At 40.8% G+C, this 19,120-nt stretch overlaps 1 protein-coding gene across 6 annotated transcripts in view; it reads right to left on the bottom strand.

Moving 5' to 3' along the window:
* Nucleotides 1-19,120, bottom strand: part of ATXN2 (ataxin 2) — a 102,575-nt gene that overhangs the window by 12,784 nt on the left and 70,671 nt on the right. For 4 of the 6 annotated variants that reach the window (XM_060193085.1, XM_060193087.1, XM_060193082.1 and 1 more), the window contains 7 exons: nt 18,045-18,115; nt 12,808-13,112; nt 10,534-10,597; nt 9,840-9,992; nt 9,082-9,148; nt 6,074-6,258; nt 4,157-4,289 (listed from right to left, as the gene is read on the bottom strand). In XM_060193085.1, the coding sequence (XP_060049068.1) occupies nt 4,157-4,289; nt 6,074-6,258; nt 9,082-9,148; nt 9,840-9,992; nt 10,534-10,597; nt 12,808-13,112; nt 18,045-18,115 (978 nt within the window). The remainder of the gene's footprint in view (nt 1-4,156; nt 4,290-6,073; nt 6,259-9,081; nt 9,149-9,839; nt 9,993-10,533; nt 10,598-12,807; nt 13,113-18,044; nt 18,116-19,120) is intronic. The other 2 variants (XM_060193084.1, XM_060193086.1) reach the window with 1 other exon arrangement.

Raw genomic sequence — 19,120 nt, 5'->3', positions numbered from 1 at the left:
AAGCACTGAAGAATCAACGGACTGATGCGGCCGATTATAATGCCAAAGGGACAAAATTATTTAAGTGTTTTAAGAGTTTGAAATATCCAAAAGAACCTTGATTTACTAGCAATGAGTATACCATAACCAGTCTTGATCCCAGCCTTAGTCCTCATCAAGAGATTTAACTAACTATAGCGTATCTAAATTACATGAGTGGTTCAGGTGGGATTGAACAGCTTTATCTGGGCAGTAAGAACTGACTTTCATTTGTTGGACATGAGGCCTAGCATTTTGTGTTCAATATCTGCTATGAACCCTTACTTGAATGGACTATCTCCACCCCCACCAAATAAAAAATAAAGAAAAGAAAAAATGGCCACCAGGAGCAGTGGATTCGTAGTGCTGGCACTGAGCTCCAGTGAGAACACTGAAGAAAAAAAAAAATTAATTTCTGTGGTTCAGGAGGTGGCACAGTGGATAAAGTATTGGAATCTCAAGCATGGAGTCCTGATTTCAATCCCTGGTAGCACATGTACGAGAGTGATGTCTGGTTCGTTCTCTCTCTCTCTCTCATCTTTTCTCATTAATAAATAAAATCTTTTAAAAAAATAATCATTATTTTAAAAAAATCAGTGCTAGGGCCAGGTGGTTGTGCACGCAGTAGTGTACAGACACTACTACCAAGCCACAAAGTCTGGGGGCTTGAGCCCCTGGGCCCCCACCTACAGAGGGGAAGCTTCATCATCAGTGAAACAATGATGCAAGTGCTTCTCCTTCTCTCTACCTATCTCTCAACCTCTCTCCGTCCTATCTAATTGAAGAAAGGGGCAGGAGAAGAAGAATAAAATAGCTGCGAGCAATTGTGGATTTGTTGTGTCGGCACTAAGACTATTGATAATCCTGGAAGCAATAAAAAAAAAAAAACACACACAGGGAGTCAGGTGGTAGCACAGTGGGTTATGTGTATGTGGTGCAAAGTGCAAGGACCGCAAATAAATGCATATTTTTAAAATCTTCAAACACACACACACACACACCCGGTGATCTGTGACTCAGGAGGTGACACAATGAATTAGCAAGCTCAAGGTCTCAGGTTTGAGCCTTGGCATCACATGTGCTAGAGTGATTCTCTCTTTTTTCTTTCTTTTACACACTCGTTAGTATATCTTCTTTTTTTAAAAGATTTTATTTATTAATGAGAAAGGAGGAGAGAGAAAGAACCAGACATCACTCTGGCACATGTGCTGCCGGGGATTGAACTCGGGACCTCATGCTTGAGAGTCCAAAGCCTTATCACTGTGCCATCTCCTGCCACAGTATATCTCTTTAAAAATAGTACTTTATACAAATACTGTATGAGGGGCTGGGTGGTGGTGCACTCATTTAAGTGCACAGGTCACCATGTACAAGAATCTGGGTTTGAGACCCCCATTCTCCTTCTGCTGGGGAGATGCTTTACAAGTGGTGAAGCAGGTCTGCAGGTATCTATCTTTCTCTCTGCCTACCTCACCTCCCCTCTCAATTTCTCACTGTCCTGTCAAATGAAATAGAATAAAGGAGGGAGTCAGGCGGTAGTACAGCGGTTAAGCGTACATGGCGCAAAGTGCAAGGACCGGCAGAAGGATCCTGGTTTGAGCCCCCGGCTCCCCACCTGCAGGGGAGTCGCTTCACAAGCAGTGAAGCAAGTCTGCAGGTGTCTATCTTTCTTTCCCTTCTCTGTCTTCCCCTCCTCTCTCCATTTCTCTCTGTCCTATCCAACAATGACCACATCCACATCAATAACAACAACAACAATAATAACAACAACAATAAAAACAAGGGCAAAAAGGAAATAAATATTTTTTAAAAAAATTTTAAAAAGAATAAATAAAGGAAAAAAAAAGCAGCCTCTGGGAGCAGTGGATTTGCACTGCCAACACAGAGCAATAAAAATCAATAAAATAAATACTGTGTATACTGTGCATACAGCCTATTGCAAATCAGTCATCATCCAGCTAAAAGACCATGCCAGATGTTAGTGAAAACACTGAAAGAAAATCTTCTCGACATCACCTATTTACTCAAATATCTCAGAAACATGGATATACAAAACAGCTATTCTCAAAAAGCAGTGGAGATTTTAGCTCAGAAGTTTCAGATCTTATTCCAATGGGAGTGTGCCAGAAGCTGGGAGGAAAGAAATGTTTTTTCCACTTGGAAAATGATGTGCCCACCAGAAATATAAACAAAGATAATGAACCTTAGTATTTAGAAAAATAGAAAATCATTTAAATATACACAAACAGAATAAAAGTGAGTGTGATGAATTCACAGTGCCTTTCTATACATACTCAGAACTAGTAAAGACAGACAAGCCAGTGTTTAATGCTATTTGGGAAAATGTAATGCCCACTGCAGCTTGTGCCTGTAGAACTTTACTGCTCTTAGCAGAAATTTCCTGTTAACACTCAAAGAGAAAGAGAGACATATAGACACACACCACAGCAGTTCCGCTGACCACAGAGCTTTTCTTCATGCTGTGCCTGGTCTTGCCATGGTAAGATGTGCACTCTACTGAATAAGCCATCTTTCAGTTCTAAAGTTTTTATTAATAGTAAATCATACCTCCAGAAAGAAAGTCCAAGTGGTAGGTTAACAAAAGGGTAATTATTGACATCTAAGTCCTGTGATCTACTAACCTATAAAAATTTAGACAGTATCTTAAGTTAATAAAACTTGTACTTATTGAAGGTATGCTGTGATTCTGTAAGATGTAAGTGGAAATTTTATTTTGAATTTTCAACACTGAAAACCCTATAGTTTATTTTTAAAATGTTTTATCTGTTATTTTTTAATAGATTTTATTTATTTATTTATTTATTTATTTATTTATTTATTTATTTATGAGAAAGATAGGAGAAAGAACCAGACATCACCCTGGTACATGTGTTTGCTGGGGCTTGAACTCAGGACCTCATGTTTGAGAGTCCAGTGCTTTATCCACTGAGCCATCTTCCAGACCACTTAGCTGTTATTTTTCAAGAGAGACAGATATAAAAAGAACAGAATAGGGGGTCGGGTGGTGGCGCAGTGGGTTGGGCGCATGTGGTGCAAAGCGCAGGGACCGGCGTAAGGATCCTGGTTCGAGCCCCCAGCTCCCCACCTACAGGGGAGTTGCTTCGCAGACGGCGAAGCAGGTCTGCAGGTGTCTTATCTTTCTCTCCCCCTCCTCTCTTCATTTCTCTCTGTCCTATCCAACAACGAACAACATCAACAATGGCAATAATAATAACCACAACGAGGCTACAACAACAAGGGCAACAAAAGGGGGGGAAATGGCCTCCAGGAGCGGTGGATTCACGGTGCAGGCACCGAGCCCAGCAATAATTCTGGAGGGAAAAAAAAAAAAAAAGAACAGAATACTATTCAGCTCTGTCATATGGTGGTATAGGGGACTGAACCTGAGGGTCTGGAGCCTCAGGCATTAAAATCATTTTGCTTAATAACCACTATGCTGCTTCACATACCCCTATGATCTTAATTTAGAAGCTACTAAATGACCTGCACAAAGCTCTCAGTCACAAAACTAAGATAGTAATTTTTACTTATTACTATTATATGTAGTATTTAATTTTAAATAGAATAGTTCTCATTTTCATTTATCACTGTCTACCACAATTAAAAGTGTAAATCATCTAAAGTGCATCTATTATTAGATAATTTTTCACCAAATAAAGTACAGAGATGTAGAAACAGTATTATCACAATAAACAGAAATAAAAACATGTATTGAATGACCCCTCCCTCCCTCAAAGCAATACGTGAAACAGAGTATTTCCTGCTGGAGGATGTTTTCATTATGGTAAAGCTCTCTGGCACGACACATGCAGAACACACCAAATCTAATACTGAACAGGAGCAGGAGGAAGATACCCTTCTCTGAAAAAGATGCTTTTTCTGTTACACACATCATTACATTTTGCTTATAGTAAGGAGAGACATCTGAAGAGGAATTTGAAGTATCAAAGTAGAAACTAATTTGCTAAGACATATAAAGATGGTTAGACAGAAGTGCATTTCTTTAGTCTTGACCCTCAGGGTTGTAAAGGGCCAAGTTATTCTTAGAAGACAAAGTTATCTTTTCAGATTTAAAGCAAATAGTTATATACATGGAAAAAGATAAAATGCCTCCTACCATACATGGCATGCGTCTGCTCATGAGCCCCGTACTGAGTCGCTGAAGAAGATACTAAACCAGGCTGGGCATGTGTGGGCGGTGCCATCATCCTGGCATTACCCTGTATTACAGGACTATAGACATGAGGATGCTGTGTTAAGGAGAGAGAGACAGAAAGAGAAAGACATTAAAATATCAAAGACAGTTAAGCAGGTTTTAATTAAATGTATTAGTGCCATGGCACAGGATTCTAGAAATTTGAAAATTCTAAAAGTATGTTTAAAGCTGTTTCCTTTGAAACGCTTATAGTATAAAAACCAAAAGGGAAATGCCTTTACTATTAACATTAACAAGATTAATGTGGGGGGGGGGGGCGGCAAGGTGGTGGTTAACGTTAAAGTCACCTGGTTAAGGTCACTTATTACAGTGTGCAAGGACCCAGGTTCAAGTCCCTGGTCTTTACCTACAGGGGGAAAGCTTCACGAGTGGTAAAGGAGGGATGCAGGTGTCTCTGTCTCTCTCCCTCTCTATCTCCCCTACCCTTTTTAGAATTTCTGTCAATAATAATAATAATAAGTAAGTGTATTTATGGGGTTGGGTGGTGGTGCACCTGGTTGAGTGCATGTTATAGTGCACAAAGACCCAGGTTCAAGCCCCCAGATCCCAACTGTAGGGGAAAGCTTTGCAAGTGGTGTAGTAATGCTGTCTGTCTCCCTCTCCATCTCCCTCTTCCCTCTCAAGTTCTGGCTGTCTTTACCCAATAGATAAAGATAATAATTTTAAAAAGGATTAATGTATCTATTTTTAAAATATATTATTGGGAGTTGGGCAGTAGCACAGCAGGTTAAGCACATGTGAGGCTAAGCGCAAGGACTGGTATAAGAATTCCAGTTCGAGCCCCCGCTTCCCACCTGGCAGGGGAGTTGCTTCACAAGTGGTGAAGCACATCTGCAGGTGTCTGTCTTTCTCTCCCCCTCTGTCTTCCTCTCCTCTCTCCATTTCTCTCTGTCCTATCCAACGATGACAACAATAATAACTACAATAAAGCAACAAAAAGGAATAAATATAAATATTAATAAAAATAAAGAAATGTGGGGGGTCGGGCAGTGGCACAGTGGGTTAAGCGCATGTGGCGCAAAGTGCAGGGACCGGCGTAAGGATCCCGGTTCGAGCCCCCGGTTTCCCACCTGCAGGGGAGTCACTTCACAGGCGGTGAAGCAGGTCTGCAGGTGTCTATCTTTCTCTTCCCTTCTGTCTTCCCCTCCTCTCTCCATTTTTCTCTCTGTCCTATCCAACAACGAATTGCGTCAACAAGGGCAATAATAATAACCACAACGAAGCTACAACAAGGGCAACAAAAGGGGGGGGGGAAAGGCCTCCAGGAGCGGTGGATTCATGGTGCAGGCACCGAGCCCAGCAATAACCCTGGAGGAGGAAAAAATAAATAAATAAATAAAATAAAGAAATGTGGTCCGGGAGGTGGCACAGTGGATAAAGCATTGGATTCTCAAACATGAGGTCCCCAGTTCAATCCCCAGCAGCACATGTACCAGAGTGATATCTGGTTCTTTCTCTCTCCTCTTATCTTTCTCATTAACAAATAAATAAATTCTTTTAAAAATGATAATTATTATTATTTAACCACAACACTGATCATCTCTGGCTGGGATGATGCAGGGGACTGAACCTGGGACTTTGGAGTCTCAGGTATAAGAGTTTCTATGAATAACCATTATGCTATCTAAGCCCGCAACTCTCCCCCCCTTTTAAAAAGATTAATGTATTTATGAGAGAGAGAGAGAGAACGGGAACCAGAGTATCTCTCTGGCACATTCAATGCCAGAAATCAAACTCAGGACTGATTACTTGAAAGTCTAATATTTTATCCACTGTGCCAGTTCCCAGGCTTTAGAAAGGTGGAACTATGAGCCTTACCTGAGACTGGTAATGTGGCACATGCTGAACTAGAGGCTGATTTGGAAACTGCTGAGGACTATAGGCAACATATTGTGCTGAATAAGCCGGTGGGGTGGCCACAATTGGTGGGCCGGCTGCTGAGGCTGGGTGCATCATGGTGCTCTGATGATGCTGGTCTTGCCGCTGTTGGGGCATATTTGGTACTGCAGAAAAGGATGTGAAGTGTTAGAAAACATCATCACCTTACCATAAAACACATGACACGTGGTCCACAAGAGTCTACATTATCTGATCCTCCTGCTTGTCTCTCCAATGCAGTGTTATACCACCCTACCGACCATTTTAGTCACTCATTTTCCTATCATACACACTATTCTTGATTATGAACCTTACACAAAAAAAAGCAAACAAAACAACAACAAAAGCAAGTGGGTCAAGTTAACTACAAAAATTCTAGTTACAAAATAAAGTTTGAATATAATATTAAAGAACTACGTTACAAAACAAAATTCCCTCCTGTAACCATTTGCATAGAATTTCCTTCCCAGGGAGTCTGGCGGTAGCGCAGTGGGTTAAGTGCACGTGGCACAAAGCGCAAGGACCGGTGTGAAGATCCCAGTTCAAGCCCCTGGCTCCCCACCTGCAGGGGAGTCGCTTCACACGCGGTGAAGCAGGTCTGCAGGTGTCTTATCTTTCTCTCCCCACTCTGCATTTCTCTCTGTTCTATCCAACAACATCAACAATAACTACAACAATAAAAAAAACAAGGGCAACAAAAGGGAATAAATAAATATTAAAAAAAAAATTCCTTCCCAATAGCAGCACTATCTACACTTGGCTCTGCGGTAGGTAGTATTTCTTCCTTCCTTCCTTTTGAAGTTATCTTTATTTGAATTTATTTATTGGGTAGAAACAGTCAGAAATCAAGAAGGAAGGGGAGATAGAGAGGGAGAGAAAGAGAGACACCTGCAGCCCTGCTTCATCATTTGCAAAGCTTTCTCTCTGCAGGTGGGGACTGGAGGCTCGAACCTGGATCCTTGTGCATTGTAACGTGAGCTATATACTACATTTTACTCTGGAAACACAGTTTTGTAAACCAAGTCACCTCAGAGACAAATTTCAGACAGTGACAAGAACAGTGAGGAGGGTGTGGAAAAATAAGACAGAACAGCACTACTCCTCTGGTACCCTACATAAGGCCCCATGTGGTGCGGAGGACTTAAACCCAAGTCCTCATATCTGGTGACGTGTGCACTCTACTAGATGAGCTATCGCTTAGCCCTAGTGCTGAAAACTTTTTTATTTTGCCTCCAGGGTTATATATCACTGGGGTTCAGTGCCTGCAATACAAATCTACTGCTCCTGGCAGCCATTTTTTCTGTTTTACTGGATAGGACACAGAAATTGAGAGAGCAGAAGAAGGTAGAGAGGGGGAGAAAAAGACACCTGCAGACCTGCTTCACCACTTGTGAAGTGATCTCCCTGCAGGTGGGGAGCCAGGGGCTTGAATTGGGATCCTTGCACTTCCCAGTATGTGTGCTTAACCCGGAGTGTTAACGCCCAGCCCCCTTGAAAACTTTAAAAATATCAGCATCATTAAAAAATGAAATGATAATCTTCTACACATTGCAAACTACAAAACACTGGTGAAACCAAAAACTTTAATGGAGACATGTCAAATTTTTTTAATGTGGCACAAATGGAAATTAATTCAAGGTATGGTATATGCTCAGTAGCCCCAAGCAGCCTTTTCACTTTTTATAGGCAGAGGAAGAGTGAGCATAAGAGAGGAAAGATACCTCAGCACTGCTCCCCTATCTGTAGAGCTCCCTTATGTCATTCATGGTGATCTCAGGGCTTCTCACACAGTAAGGCACACTCCCTACAGAGAGCTATTGCCTACTCCTGGAGAAGCTTACCATGTGTGGAGATTGGAACTCAATAGTGGAAGCGGTTAATTTCCCTCTCACAGGCTCTTCAGATCAGAGTATAATCCCAATTAAATTTTAAAAAACACTTGGAAAAGCAAAGAACTTAAACTAGAAATTTTAACAAATAATAATAAAATTGGGAGATTTACACAAACTGATTTAAGATTTATTTCAAAGTGACAGTAGTCAGGAAATGTGTGCTGGTATGAGAACAGATCTAGACAGCAATGTAATGAACTATTTCAGAAACAGACCCCATAGATATGGTCAACCCAACTATATAAAGATGACATGGTGATTTATTAGTAAAACAGGCTGGTGCTTGGGAAAACGGACACGTGCAAAAACCTGAATCTCAAAATTTACTTGAGGCTGATCAAATACTTAATTGTAGAAGTTAAAATTTATCTGAAACTTATAGAACAAACAAAACATACAAGGTAACATAAGCAAAGGCTTCATAAAATAAGGTCAGAAATCTGGTAAATTAGCAGATCTTTTAAAAAAATAGATTTATTTTTATTTTTCATAGGACAAAGAGAAAGTGAGAGGAGAGGGGAAGACAAAGAGGGAGAGGGAGAGAAACAGAAACCTGTAACTCTGCCTCACTGCCCGTGGTGACTGGGGGCTGAATAGCAGACCTTTTTGTCAAATGTAATAGCAAACATTTTATAATTGCTGGAGAGGTATCTCGCTGGCCTTGCCAAGCACGTAGCTAAAGATTGAGCTCCAACACCAATCAAGTATCAAGGGAAACACCAAGGGTCTGATGTGTCTCCCTCTCTTGCTTTCTAGCTGAATTAAAAAGCCCAAGAGAAGTGGAATGCATGGGGTCCCAGGTACAAAACATCAACAACAACAAAAGGACAACTTCAGAACTCATCATTCTTTCTGAAGAGGATTTTGATGGACAAAACCAACAAGCATTTCTGCTGCTGAAAATGCATATAAATACCTCATATGATGTTGATCACAAGTCAATGAACAGTTGCATCATAAGTCAAAGCTGAACCACAGATATTGTTCGATTACATCAAGCTACTTAATTCATGCAGCATGCATACTACAAGCAAACTCGGGCAAGATTACTCTCACCTTTACCTGCTCTATATGTCTTGGCTTGATTCACTGGCATAGGCGTCATAGGTATAGGGTATAAAGGCTGGTGGAAATTTAAAAAGATGATTAGGGAAGAAAAGGCCCACAATAATAAAATATATATATATTCTACACATAGGCATATACGTTAGAGACCGAATTCTGAGAATTCTCAATTCTTTAAGTCATTAAAAATTCTCTATCATGAAGCTGGGAGACAGCTCACGTGATGAGAGCACACACATTACCATGAGTGAGGACCTGGGTTTAAGGTCTCCATCTCCCCTGCCAACACACACACACACACACACACACACACACACACACACACACACACACGATGCAAAAGAGAAGATTCATGAGTGGTAAAGTTGTGCTGTAGTGTTTCTCCTCTGTCTCTTTCTCGCTGTCTCTTAACACTCTGGAAAAAAGTAAAATAAAGAGTCGGCTGGGAGTGGCAGAAATATACCAGACACAAAGCTTCAGAGAAGCCCTAGATGCAATAAATAAATGAATTAATCAATTAAAAAGATTAAAAACATTAAATTAAATCCATATCTCAAAGGAAAATTCATAAACTACAGAACTGTTAAACAATCTTTCTCATGAGAAAAGACTCTCCCACTGCAGTCCATAAGTCAACAGTACACTGTAACACTCCATGCAGCCTCTCCTTTTTAGACACCATCACTGGCTCAGATCTCTGCACACTTAAGGGCTTTGGAAAGTAAGTGAACATCTAATTCCTGACTTACTTGTACGCCTGGGCTCACTGGGACTGGATACATCATATTTGGTGCAAAACAAACAGGCTGCGTATAAACAGGAGTTGGCTGTTGATGACCCACCATTGATGGGCTAGGTTGTGCTTGAGGACGTGGTGAAGTTGGGGTAGTAGAAGGCTTTGGCTACAAAAACAAAATCAACTACGTTAAGGCAAAAAGTTAACTACAATACAAAGACACATTTATGAATAGATCTGTGTACATATATGTCCAGTGTGGCAATATCTGTAATAGCCCAGCTGGAAAGAAACTAAAAGCATAGTGACAGGTAAGTGGGCTGAAAAAGCTGTGCTATGTGCTTACAGCAGAATACTACTCAGTTGTAAGAAAGGATTAAACCCTCTCCTTTGACACATTTGGGAAAGAACTTGAAGGAATCTTGTTAAGTGAGACAAAGTGTTGGGTAATCCCTGATTATAATACCTGTTACTTCCCTGCTGAACTGTTTCTTAATTATGAGCATCTTTGTATTATGCCAGACATGGCAGACGTCTTTGCTTTCTCTACAGTTCTGTCGCAGAGCAGTGGTTTCTCAAGGATATGCAGGGCCAGCAAAATAGCTCACTTGAACAGTACATTACTTTTTGAGACTCAGGTTTGAACTCACCCACCCCCAACTACATTTTTTTAGACTACATTACTTTTAAGAGAAAAACAAACTTACCTGAGAAAAGGATCGAGGATTGAACTCCTTTGCATTAGGATTTAATGTTGATTTCCTTACTTGCCTAGATTAAAGAAAATTTGAAGTCGATAAAATCTACATGGCACTTAAATTGTCTCAAGTTTTAGTAAATAAAATACCTTCAATGTCAGTTGTTGCTATTTCAAGTATCTGACAAGTTAAAATGCTTAACATTAAAGATTTAAACAGTTCTCATTAAAAGAACATTACTTCTCATTAAAACACACGCTTCCCACCAAGCAATCTGATAAAGATTGGCAAAGAATGAATAAAGACTTTCAAAGGGTAGTCTGGGGAGCCAGGCAGTGGCACACTTGATTAAGTGCACATAGCACTAAGTTCAAGGACCCGTGCCAAGATCTGGGTTCTAGCCTCCTTCCCCACCTGCAGGAGGGACACTTTCCAAGCAGGAAGCAGGTCTGCAGGTGTCTCTCTTTCTCTCTCCCTATATTCCCCATCCTCAATTTCTCTCTGTCTTATCCAATAAAATGGCAAAAAAAAAAAAAAGGTAGTCTGGGAGGTACTGCAGTGGATAAACCATTGGATTCTCAACTATGAGGTCCCGAGTTTAATCCCCAGAAGCACATGTACCAGAGTGATATCTGGTTCTCTCTCTCTCTCTCCAGCTATCTTTCTCATGAATAAACAAATTCTTAAAAAAGAAAAAGACTTTAAAAGGTCCTAACATACAACTGCTTGATTAAAATATAACCAGGAAGTATCTAAACAAACAAACAAAAAAGTAAAAACCATCCTTAAAAGTAATCCTTGGGAGTCGGGTGATTTGCAGCAGGTTTAGAACAGGTGGCACAAAGCACACCAACTGGCATAAGGATCCTGGTTCGAGCCCCCGACTCCCCACCTGCAGGGGAGTCACTTCACAGGCGGTGTCTTTCTCCCCCCTTCTCTGTCTTGCTTCCTCTTTCCATTTCTCTCTGTCCTATCTATCAATGACAACATCAGTAACAACAACAACAATAAAAAACAAAGGCAACAAAAGGGAAAATAAACATAAGTAAAAGTAATCCTTATATATTAGTTCTCTGGCATGCAAGTACTTTATTATTTTTTTTAATTTATTTTTTTTTTTCCCTCCTCCAGGGTTATTGCTGGGCTCAGTGCCTGCACCATGAATCCACCGCTCCTGGAGGCCATTTTTTTTTCCCCCTTTTGTTGCCCTTGTTGTAGCTTCGTTGTGGCTATTATTATTGCCCTTGTTGATGCAATTCGTTGTTGGATAGGACAGAGAAAAATGGAGAGAGGAGGGGAAGACAGAGAAGGGGAGAGAAAGATAGACACCTGCATACCTGCTTCACCGCCTGTGAAGCGACTCCCCTGCAGGTGGGGAGCCGGGGGCTCGAACCGGGATCCTTATGCCAGTCCCTGCGCTTTGCGCCACATGCGCTTAACCCACTGCGCCACCGCCCGACCCCCGCAAGTACTTTTTATGTGATGAAATGTGTCCTATACAACATGGTTTGGGGACGAAATAAGGCCTAAAAATTTTTTTGGGAGGGGCTTCAAATTGAGATTAAATACTCCCTGACTTACTAATAAGTTGTATTTCAAGAGTTCAGCTGTAACTGGGTTGTTTCAAAGCAGAACAAATAAATCAATGGTTGTCAGGCTCGAAGTCCACTTACTTGGTGATACATTAAATGTCAGTATTAAGTCTATCTTAGCTAATCTCATCATTAACTAACATTGCTCCTGATTTTTTTTTTTTTTTTACTTCCAAACAGATGAATTGCCTCTTCTCTCTCTCCTAGCCAATGGCAATTTTAATTGGCACAGGCAGGAGAATGACAGTGATTACCACTCAAATAATACAAGACCCCAAAGTGAAAAATAATAAATAACTCCCACTACATTTAAAGGATATGCCTTTATTTAAACTTAAGATTTAATGTGCCATGGTCTGGGAGGTGGCACAGTGTAAAGCACTGGACTCTCAAGCATGAGGTCCCGAATTCAATCCCTGGCAGCACATATAACAGAGTAATATCTGGTTCTTTCTCTCTGCCTATCTTCTTCATGAATAAATGAATAAAACATTTTAACAACAATAACAAAACAAAAAAAAAATGAAGAAAGGAAAAGGAGCAAAGAGTGTAACAATATAATTCACCTAAGGTATCAGTGGTTTGGGCCAGCTGTTTTAAACCCGAGGGTTACTTATGATTCTTGAGTTGAAGACCTTGGATACCTTAAAAGAAAAAGTGGGAGTATGTGCTAAATTTTAGCTTCACTCACTCAGCTGCATCTTTCTTTTCCTCCTTGTCATCTTTTTCTTGTTTGCATCCTGGACTGGAAGTCTGAACTCCCTGGGATGTGACGTCAGGCCCCCTCTTGCGCTCTGTGCTGCTGAGAGTTGACGGCGGGGAAATGCTAGGGCTGCTTGGTTTGCTGCCGCCGCTGGCACAGTCGCTACTATTTTCAATGAAAGAATCCTTAGCATTGGGATCAATTTTGTCTTTGATCAAGTCTCTTGATTTTTCTCCCTCTCTACTTTTGTTTAGCAGTTGATCCATAGAGTCAGAAGTAGAACTTGGCTGTAACTAAAGAAAATAATTACACTTAATTAAAAAAAAATTCTACTAGGTAGTTTTCTCTATAAGCACAAGACAAACCAAGGTTTTTTCCCCCTCCCCCAATACCTTAAGGCAATAATAACAGAGTGTCTAACAAGCAGTCTCTCGATGACACTAAATTCCTAGCCTTAAATATTAAATATTTTACTGAATACCCTAGAAATGGTGCCTGGTATCAGGCAGGGAAACTATGGAGTAGTTCCTATCCTCCCAAAGTTTACCAGCTGAGATCAGATACTTAACAAACGAGGCACATTCTATGGGATCTTGTAAGAAACAGAACACTACAGGAGAAAAGTGCTCAATGAAAATATCGTCTGGCTTAGGGTGTGAAAGATGAGTTGTTAGACGAGGGAATGATCACGTCTACCAGAACCACTGGAAGCACATCAGACATTCATGCCAAAGGCACTGGGGATACAAAGTTGCACCCCCAGCACCACCATAAGCTAAGAAAAATAAAGAATGTTGAAAATTATTTTAAGCATCCTAGCTTTTAATTCTCAGAATAATGAGATGTCACTAAGCACTTAAATACTCAGCAGATTAATACTTCACAATGATGAGAACAGAAGCATTGCAGAAAATGAACTGAAGGGAGTCGGGTGGTAGCGCAGCGGGTTATGCGCACGTGGTGTAAACCGCAAGGACCAGCGTAAGGATCCTGGTTCAAGCCCCTGGCTCCCCACCTGTAGGGACATTGCTTCACAAGCGGTAAAGCAGGCCTGCAAGTGTCTTTCTCTCCCCCTCTCCATTTCTCTCTGTCCTATCTAACAACCACAACATCAATAACTACAACAATAAAACAAGGGCAACAAAAGGGAATAAATAAATAAAATATTAAAAAAAAAAAGGAAAGTAAATGAACGGAAGAGGAGGCAGAGCAGTGGAGCACTGGGTTAAGCGAACTTATTAAGCGCAAGGAACTAGGTTCAAGCCCCAGCTCTCCTGCTACGGGGGGGGGGGGGGGGAACGGGGACACTTCCTAAGCAGTGAAGCAGGTCTGCAGGTGTGTCTCTCTCCTTCTCCTCTCTCAATTTTTCTGTATTATCTAATGAAAATCAGGAAAAATAAGGGAAGAAGGAACTAAAGAGAGGATGCAATGATGATGCAGAGTCCATCCTGGAAGGTGAATACAGACGTGGGCCTGGCCTCAAGAAGTTTGAGTGTGTGAAGGGGTAGGGCAGGGGTGGTGGTAGTTTGGAAAAGTAAAAAATAAGGTGGACCAGTGGCCAAAGAGGCAGGTCACTAGTAGAACATAGCAAATACATGTGCAAAGCCCCAAATTCTATTACTAAGGTATGTTGGCGTGATGTTCTGGTGTTCTCATGTTAACAGGGCTTACAATTGGTGGCACAAACACACACAGACTCTCAATCATCTTTTTTTGCTTGCAGCATTAGAGTTTAGATACTAGGTAGGCAAGGGTCTAAAGTATAAAGGTAGATAAAGTTACCATGGGAAGGCTACTGGATTGCAGGCCAAAGTGCAAGAAAAAGTTTTGAAAGTTACACAACTTGAGGAGCTTTTTTTCCAACAACCAACTCCCTCTCTTCACAGAGAAGTAGTAATAAAAGAGAGGACATCCTGACCTGGTAATGTCTACTAGTGACTAAGCTTAAAACTGGGAACTTTGACCTTGCCAGAGGTGACCCAGACTGAAGCCATGACAACACTACCTGGTAGCAGGACCAACTACATAGGACTGTATCAACACTACTTGACACAGGACCCAACCAATCCAAGAAGGCAGATTCGGCTCTATCATCCAATCAGACTTTACTGTTGGTGGCAGGAGACTGGAACGACAACAGCATAACAACCCCTTCATTGTGAGGGAATGGAGTAGCTCTCTTCTTTGAGAAAATATTAATTCCTTTAATCACTTTTTTTAAAAACAAATTTTATATCTATCTATTGATAGAGACATAGAAAAATTGAGAGGGTGGGAGAAGATAAAGAAAGAGACACCTGTAGACCTTCTTCACTACTCATGAAGAGTCCCTTCTGCAGGTAGGGGACCAGGGACTCAGGCATGCGATCACTCTCTTTCTTAATAAAATCTTGAAGTACAAGAGGGTGGGCTGGGGAAAACCCAGTTAAGCACAAACATGCTTGAGGACTGGGGTTTGAGCCCTGCACCCCACCTGTGTGTGTGTGTGTGGGGGGTGGCACTTCACAAATGAAGCAGGTCTGCAGATGTCGGTCTCTCCACTACCCCCACCATATCTTCTCCTCCCATCTCAGTTTCTTTGCCCTATGGGGGGGGAAAGCCGTGATGGTTCTCTAATTGATATTTATATTAATAAATAAATGTTGGGAAAGGAGTTGAGGAGTAAGTGTACAAAGAAAGGGCTGAAAGATAAGAGAAAAACTACCTCCTCAGTCTCAGCATTGGAAAAAGACACTGAACCGAACCCTTCAATTGTTAAATTGAGTATGATTACATTTCAGTCAAAGAGCTATGAAATATAGTTGATATGCTTCAAAATAAAGCTCTTTTTTCAAATATTTATTCATGAGAAAGTGGTGCAACAAGGGGAGATAGAGAGGACCAGAGCATCACTGTGACACATGTGAAGTCAAGGATTGAATTTCATGCCTAAGAGTTCAACACTGTAGCCACTGCAATACATTCAAGCCACGGTAAAAATATCTGTTTTAGACTGGAGAGAGATCACCAAGTGGGGTATGGCCTGGCCATGCGCACAGCTTAGGTTTGTGTCACAATACTATGGAAAATTGGTGCTCCTGTGCTGTGATTTCTCTCTTTGAATCAGAAAGTCATAGCCGGAGTAGTGAATTACATATGTGCAAAGTCCTAGCTCCACACCCATAATTTTTTTTCTTACTATGAAAGATTTAATGAATCCACTGTAAATGTACTAAAAGAGGAGATGGAGAGGCCAGTAGATAGTCACTAGTAAAGATATTGGGTGGGGGTAGACAGTATAACGGTTATGCAGAAACTCTGAGGCTCCAAAGTCCCAGGTTCAATCCCCAGCACTACCATAGCCAGCGCTGACCAGTGCTCTGGTAAAAAAAAAAAAAAAAAAAGGGGGGGCTGTCAATGAGGCCCTGAGTTTGAGTTCTGCCACCACACGGGAACACCATGGGCAGGACTAAAGTGAACTCCATGGATGGCAGCACAGTGCTTTGCTGTCTCGTTTCTACTCTCCCTCACCAAGTGATATGAAGTCCACTTGGCAGTATTGTACATGTGTGTGGCTTCGTTAACTCTCTGGAGCTGGATTTAAACAAGAAAAGTAAGGGAATGACTGACCCGGGGGCAAAAATAAACAAAAACAAGGGTCTTGAAGACAATGCCAATAGTTGTGAGATTCAGGGGTCCTGGGTTCTATTCCTGGCATCACCACAGATCAATTATGTACTGGTAACATCTCTGTGTATCTCACTGAAATAAATTTGAAAAAATATTTTAAGTAATACTAAAAATTTTTAGATAAAAACAAACAGGCAAGAGTATCTAGCATATGATTATCATCATGTACATATAATTCAAGAGTATAGAAAATAAGATCATGTGAGTCGGGCAGTAGCGCAGCAGGTTAAGCGCAGGTGGCGCAAAGCGCAAGGACCGGAGTAAAGATCCAGGTTCGAGCCCCTGGCTCCCCACCTGCAAGGGGGTCGCTTCACAAGTGGTGAAGCAGTTCTGTAGGTGTCTATCTTTCTCTCCCCGTCTTCCCCTCCTCTCTCCATTTCTCTCTGTCCTATCCAACAACAATGACGGTAATAACCACAACAACTATATATATATATACCAACCAGGACAACAAAGGGGAAAAAAATGGCCTCCAGGAGCAGTGGATTTGTGGTGCAGACACTGAGCCCCAGCAATAACCCTGGGGGGGGGGGGGAGGACAGAGGGGGGAGGAAGAACAGCTACAGTTAAGTTTCAAAAAAACAAGTTCTGGCAGCACAATTTGTAATAGCCAAAACCTGGAAGCAACCCAGGTGTCCAACAACAGATGAGTGGCTGAGCAAGTTGTGGTCTATATACACAATGGAATACTACTCAGCTGTAAAAAATGGTGACTTCACTGTTTTCAGCCGATCTTGGATGGACCTTGAAAAATTCATGTTGAGTGAAGTAAGTCAGAAACAGAAGGATGAATATGGGATGATCTCACTCTCAGGCAGAAGTTGAAAAACAAGATCAGAAAAGAAAACACAAGTAGAACCTGAAATGGAATTGGCATATGGCACCAAAGTAAAAGACTCTGGGAATACAGGTCCATGAAGGATAATAGAGGACCTAGTGGGGGTTGTATTGTTAAATGGGAAACTGGGGAATGTTATGCATGTACAAACTATTGTACTTACTGTTGAATGTAAAACATTAACTCCCCCTCCCAAAAAAAAATCGGGGGGAAAAAAAATCCAAGTTCTTACATTGGTCTCAAGGTACAACTTGATACATATAGCAAATGCTGTGCGAAAGAATGAATTGCTCATCCAAGATAAATGAGAATATGTTCAGCAAGTATTTAGAGAAATATCAATACCGAAAGATTTCTACCACAACACATCTGCGTATAAAGTGTAAATCCAAAATTTCAGAATACCAGATTCTAGCTCACCTTCCCCTCAGGAAATGGATACTCTGGTGTCGATCTACTTTTTATTGGATAAAGTAAGTAAGCATGTTAATAGGGTTCCAAATATCAGAACACTGTCTTGTTCCATTTGACATTTTCATTGTTCTTATCAAATGTCTTGATTAGTAACCTCACTAAAGCATAAACAAAGGCAATTTTATGACTGTCTAGCTATCTATAAAACAATCATTTGATTTTTTTGTAAATGAATAATATAAAATTCTTAGAAATGTCAAATATCTGTCTTAATTTTTAATTCATAAGGTTATACAACACTTACCCTAAAATCATTCTTAAATTTCTTTAAATCATCGATCTGTCTTCTATGTTCAGAAACAATTGGAGATAAACCTGCAATATAGAAACTGTTAAATATGTGTAGTCTGGGAGGTTGTGTGGTGGATAAAGTGCTGAACTCTCAAGTATAAGGCCCTGAGTTCAATCCCCAGCAGCACATGTACCAGAATGATGTCTGGTTCTTTCTCTCTCTCCTATCTTTCTCATTAATAAATAAATCTTAAAAATAAATAATTTATTTTTTAAAAAAGAAACTGTTAAATATGACTTCATATCTAATTTTTAATTTAAAATTCTTTTAGGTTAAAATGCTAGAAATGAAAATATCAAAGGGCAAAGGTAGATAGCATAATGGTTATGCAAAGAAACTGATGCCTGAGGCTCCTATGTCCCAGGTTCAATTCCGCTACCACCATAAACCAGAGCTGAGCAGTGCTCTGGTAAAACAAACAAACAAAAAAAAACTTAAAAAAAAAAAAAAAAACAGCAAGATCTAATGCTAAAATAAAATTTCAATGGTTAATGACAGATTCTGGCATTTGTCAAATTAGTCATATATATGCATGATACTAAGAAAAAGTACTGGAGATATATATATATATATATATATGTTAGGAATCATTTATTTGTGTCCAGGCAGTGGTACACCCAGTAGAACACACGGGTTACCATATGCAAGGACCTAGGTTCAAGGCCTTGGTCTCCACCTGTGAGACAGGGATGGGGAGGTGGTGAAGCAATGCTGCAGACATCTCTCTCCCCCTTTCCTCTCAATTTATGTCTCTATCAACAGAGAAAGGAGGAAAAAATAAAGGGAGGGTTGCCACTGAGAGTAGTGCATTCTTCACCCAAGTACTGAACACCCAGCATAATTCCAGTGGCGGGGGGGGGGGGCATCTATTTATGACAAAGAGATAGGGAAAGAGAACCAGAGTATTACCCTTGTATGCTTGAGAGGCCAATGTTATACCCACTGCACCACCTCCTGGGCTGCCAAGTATGTTGTTTTAGATGATGAAGACTAGTCATACTCCTTCCTATTTCTTTAGCTAGGCCAAA

The sequence above is a fragment of the Erinaceus europaeus genome, chromosome 6, assembly GCF_950295315.1.
Source record: "Erinaceus europaeus chromosome 6, mEriEur2.1, whole genome shotgun sequence".
Taxonomy (NCBI): domain Eukaryota; kingdom Metazoa; phylum Chordata; class Mammalia; order Eulipotyphla; family Erinaceidae; genus Erinaceus; species Erinaceus europaeus.
Note: the sequence above shows the minus strand (reverse complement) of the source record. Positions and strands in the feature narration are given on the sequence as shown.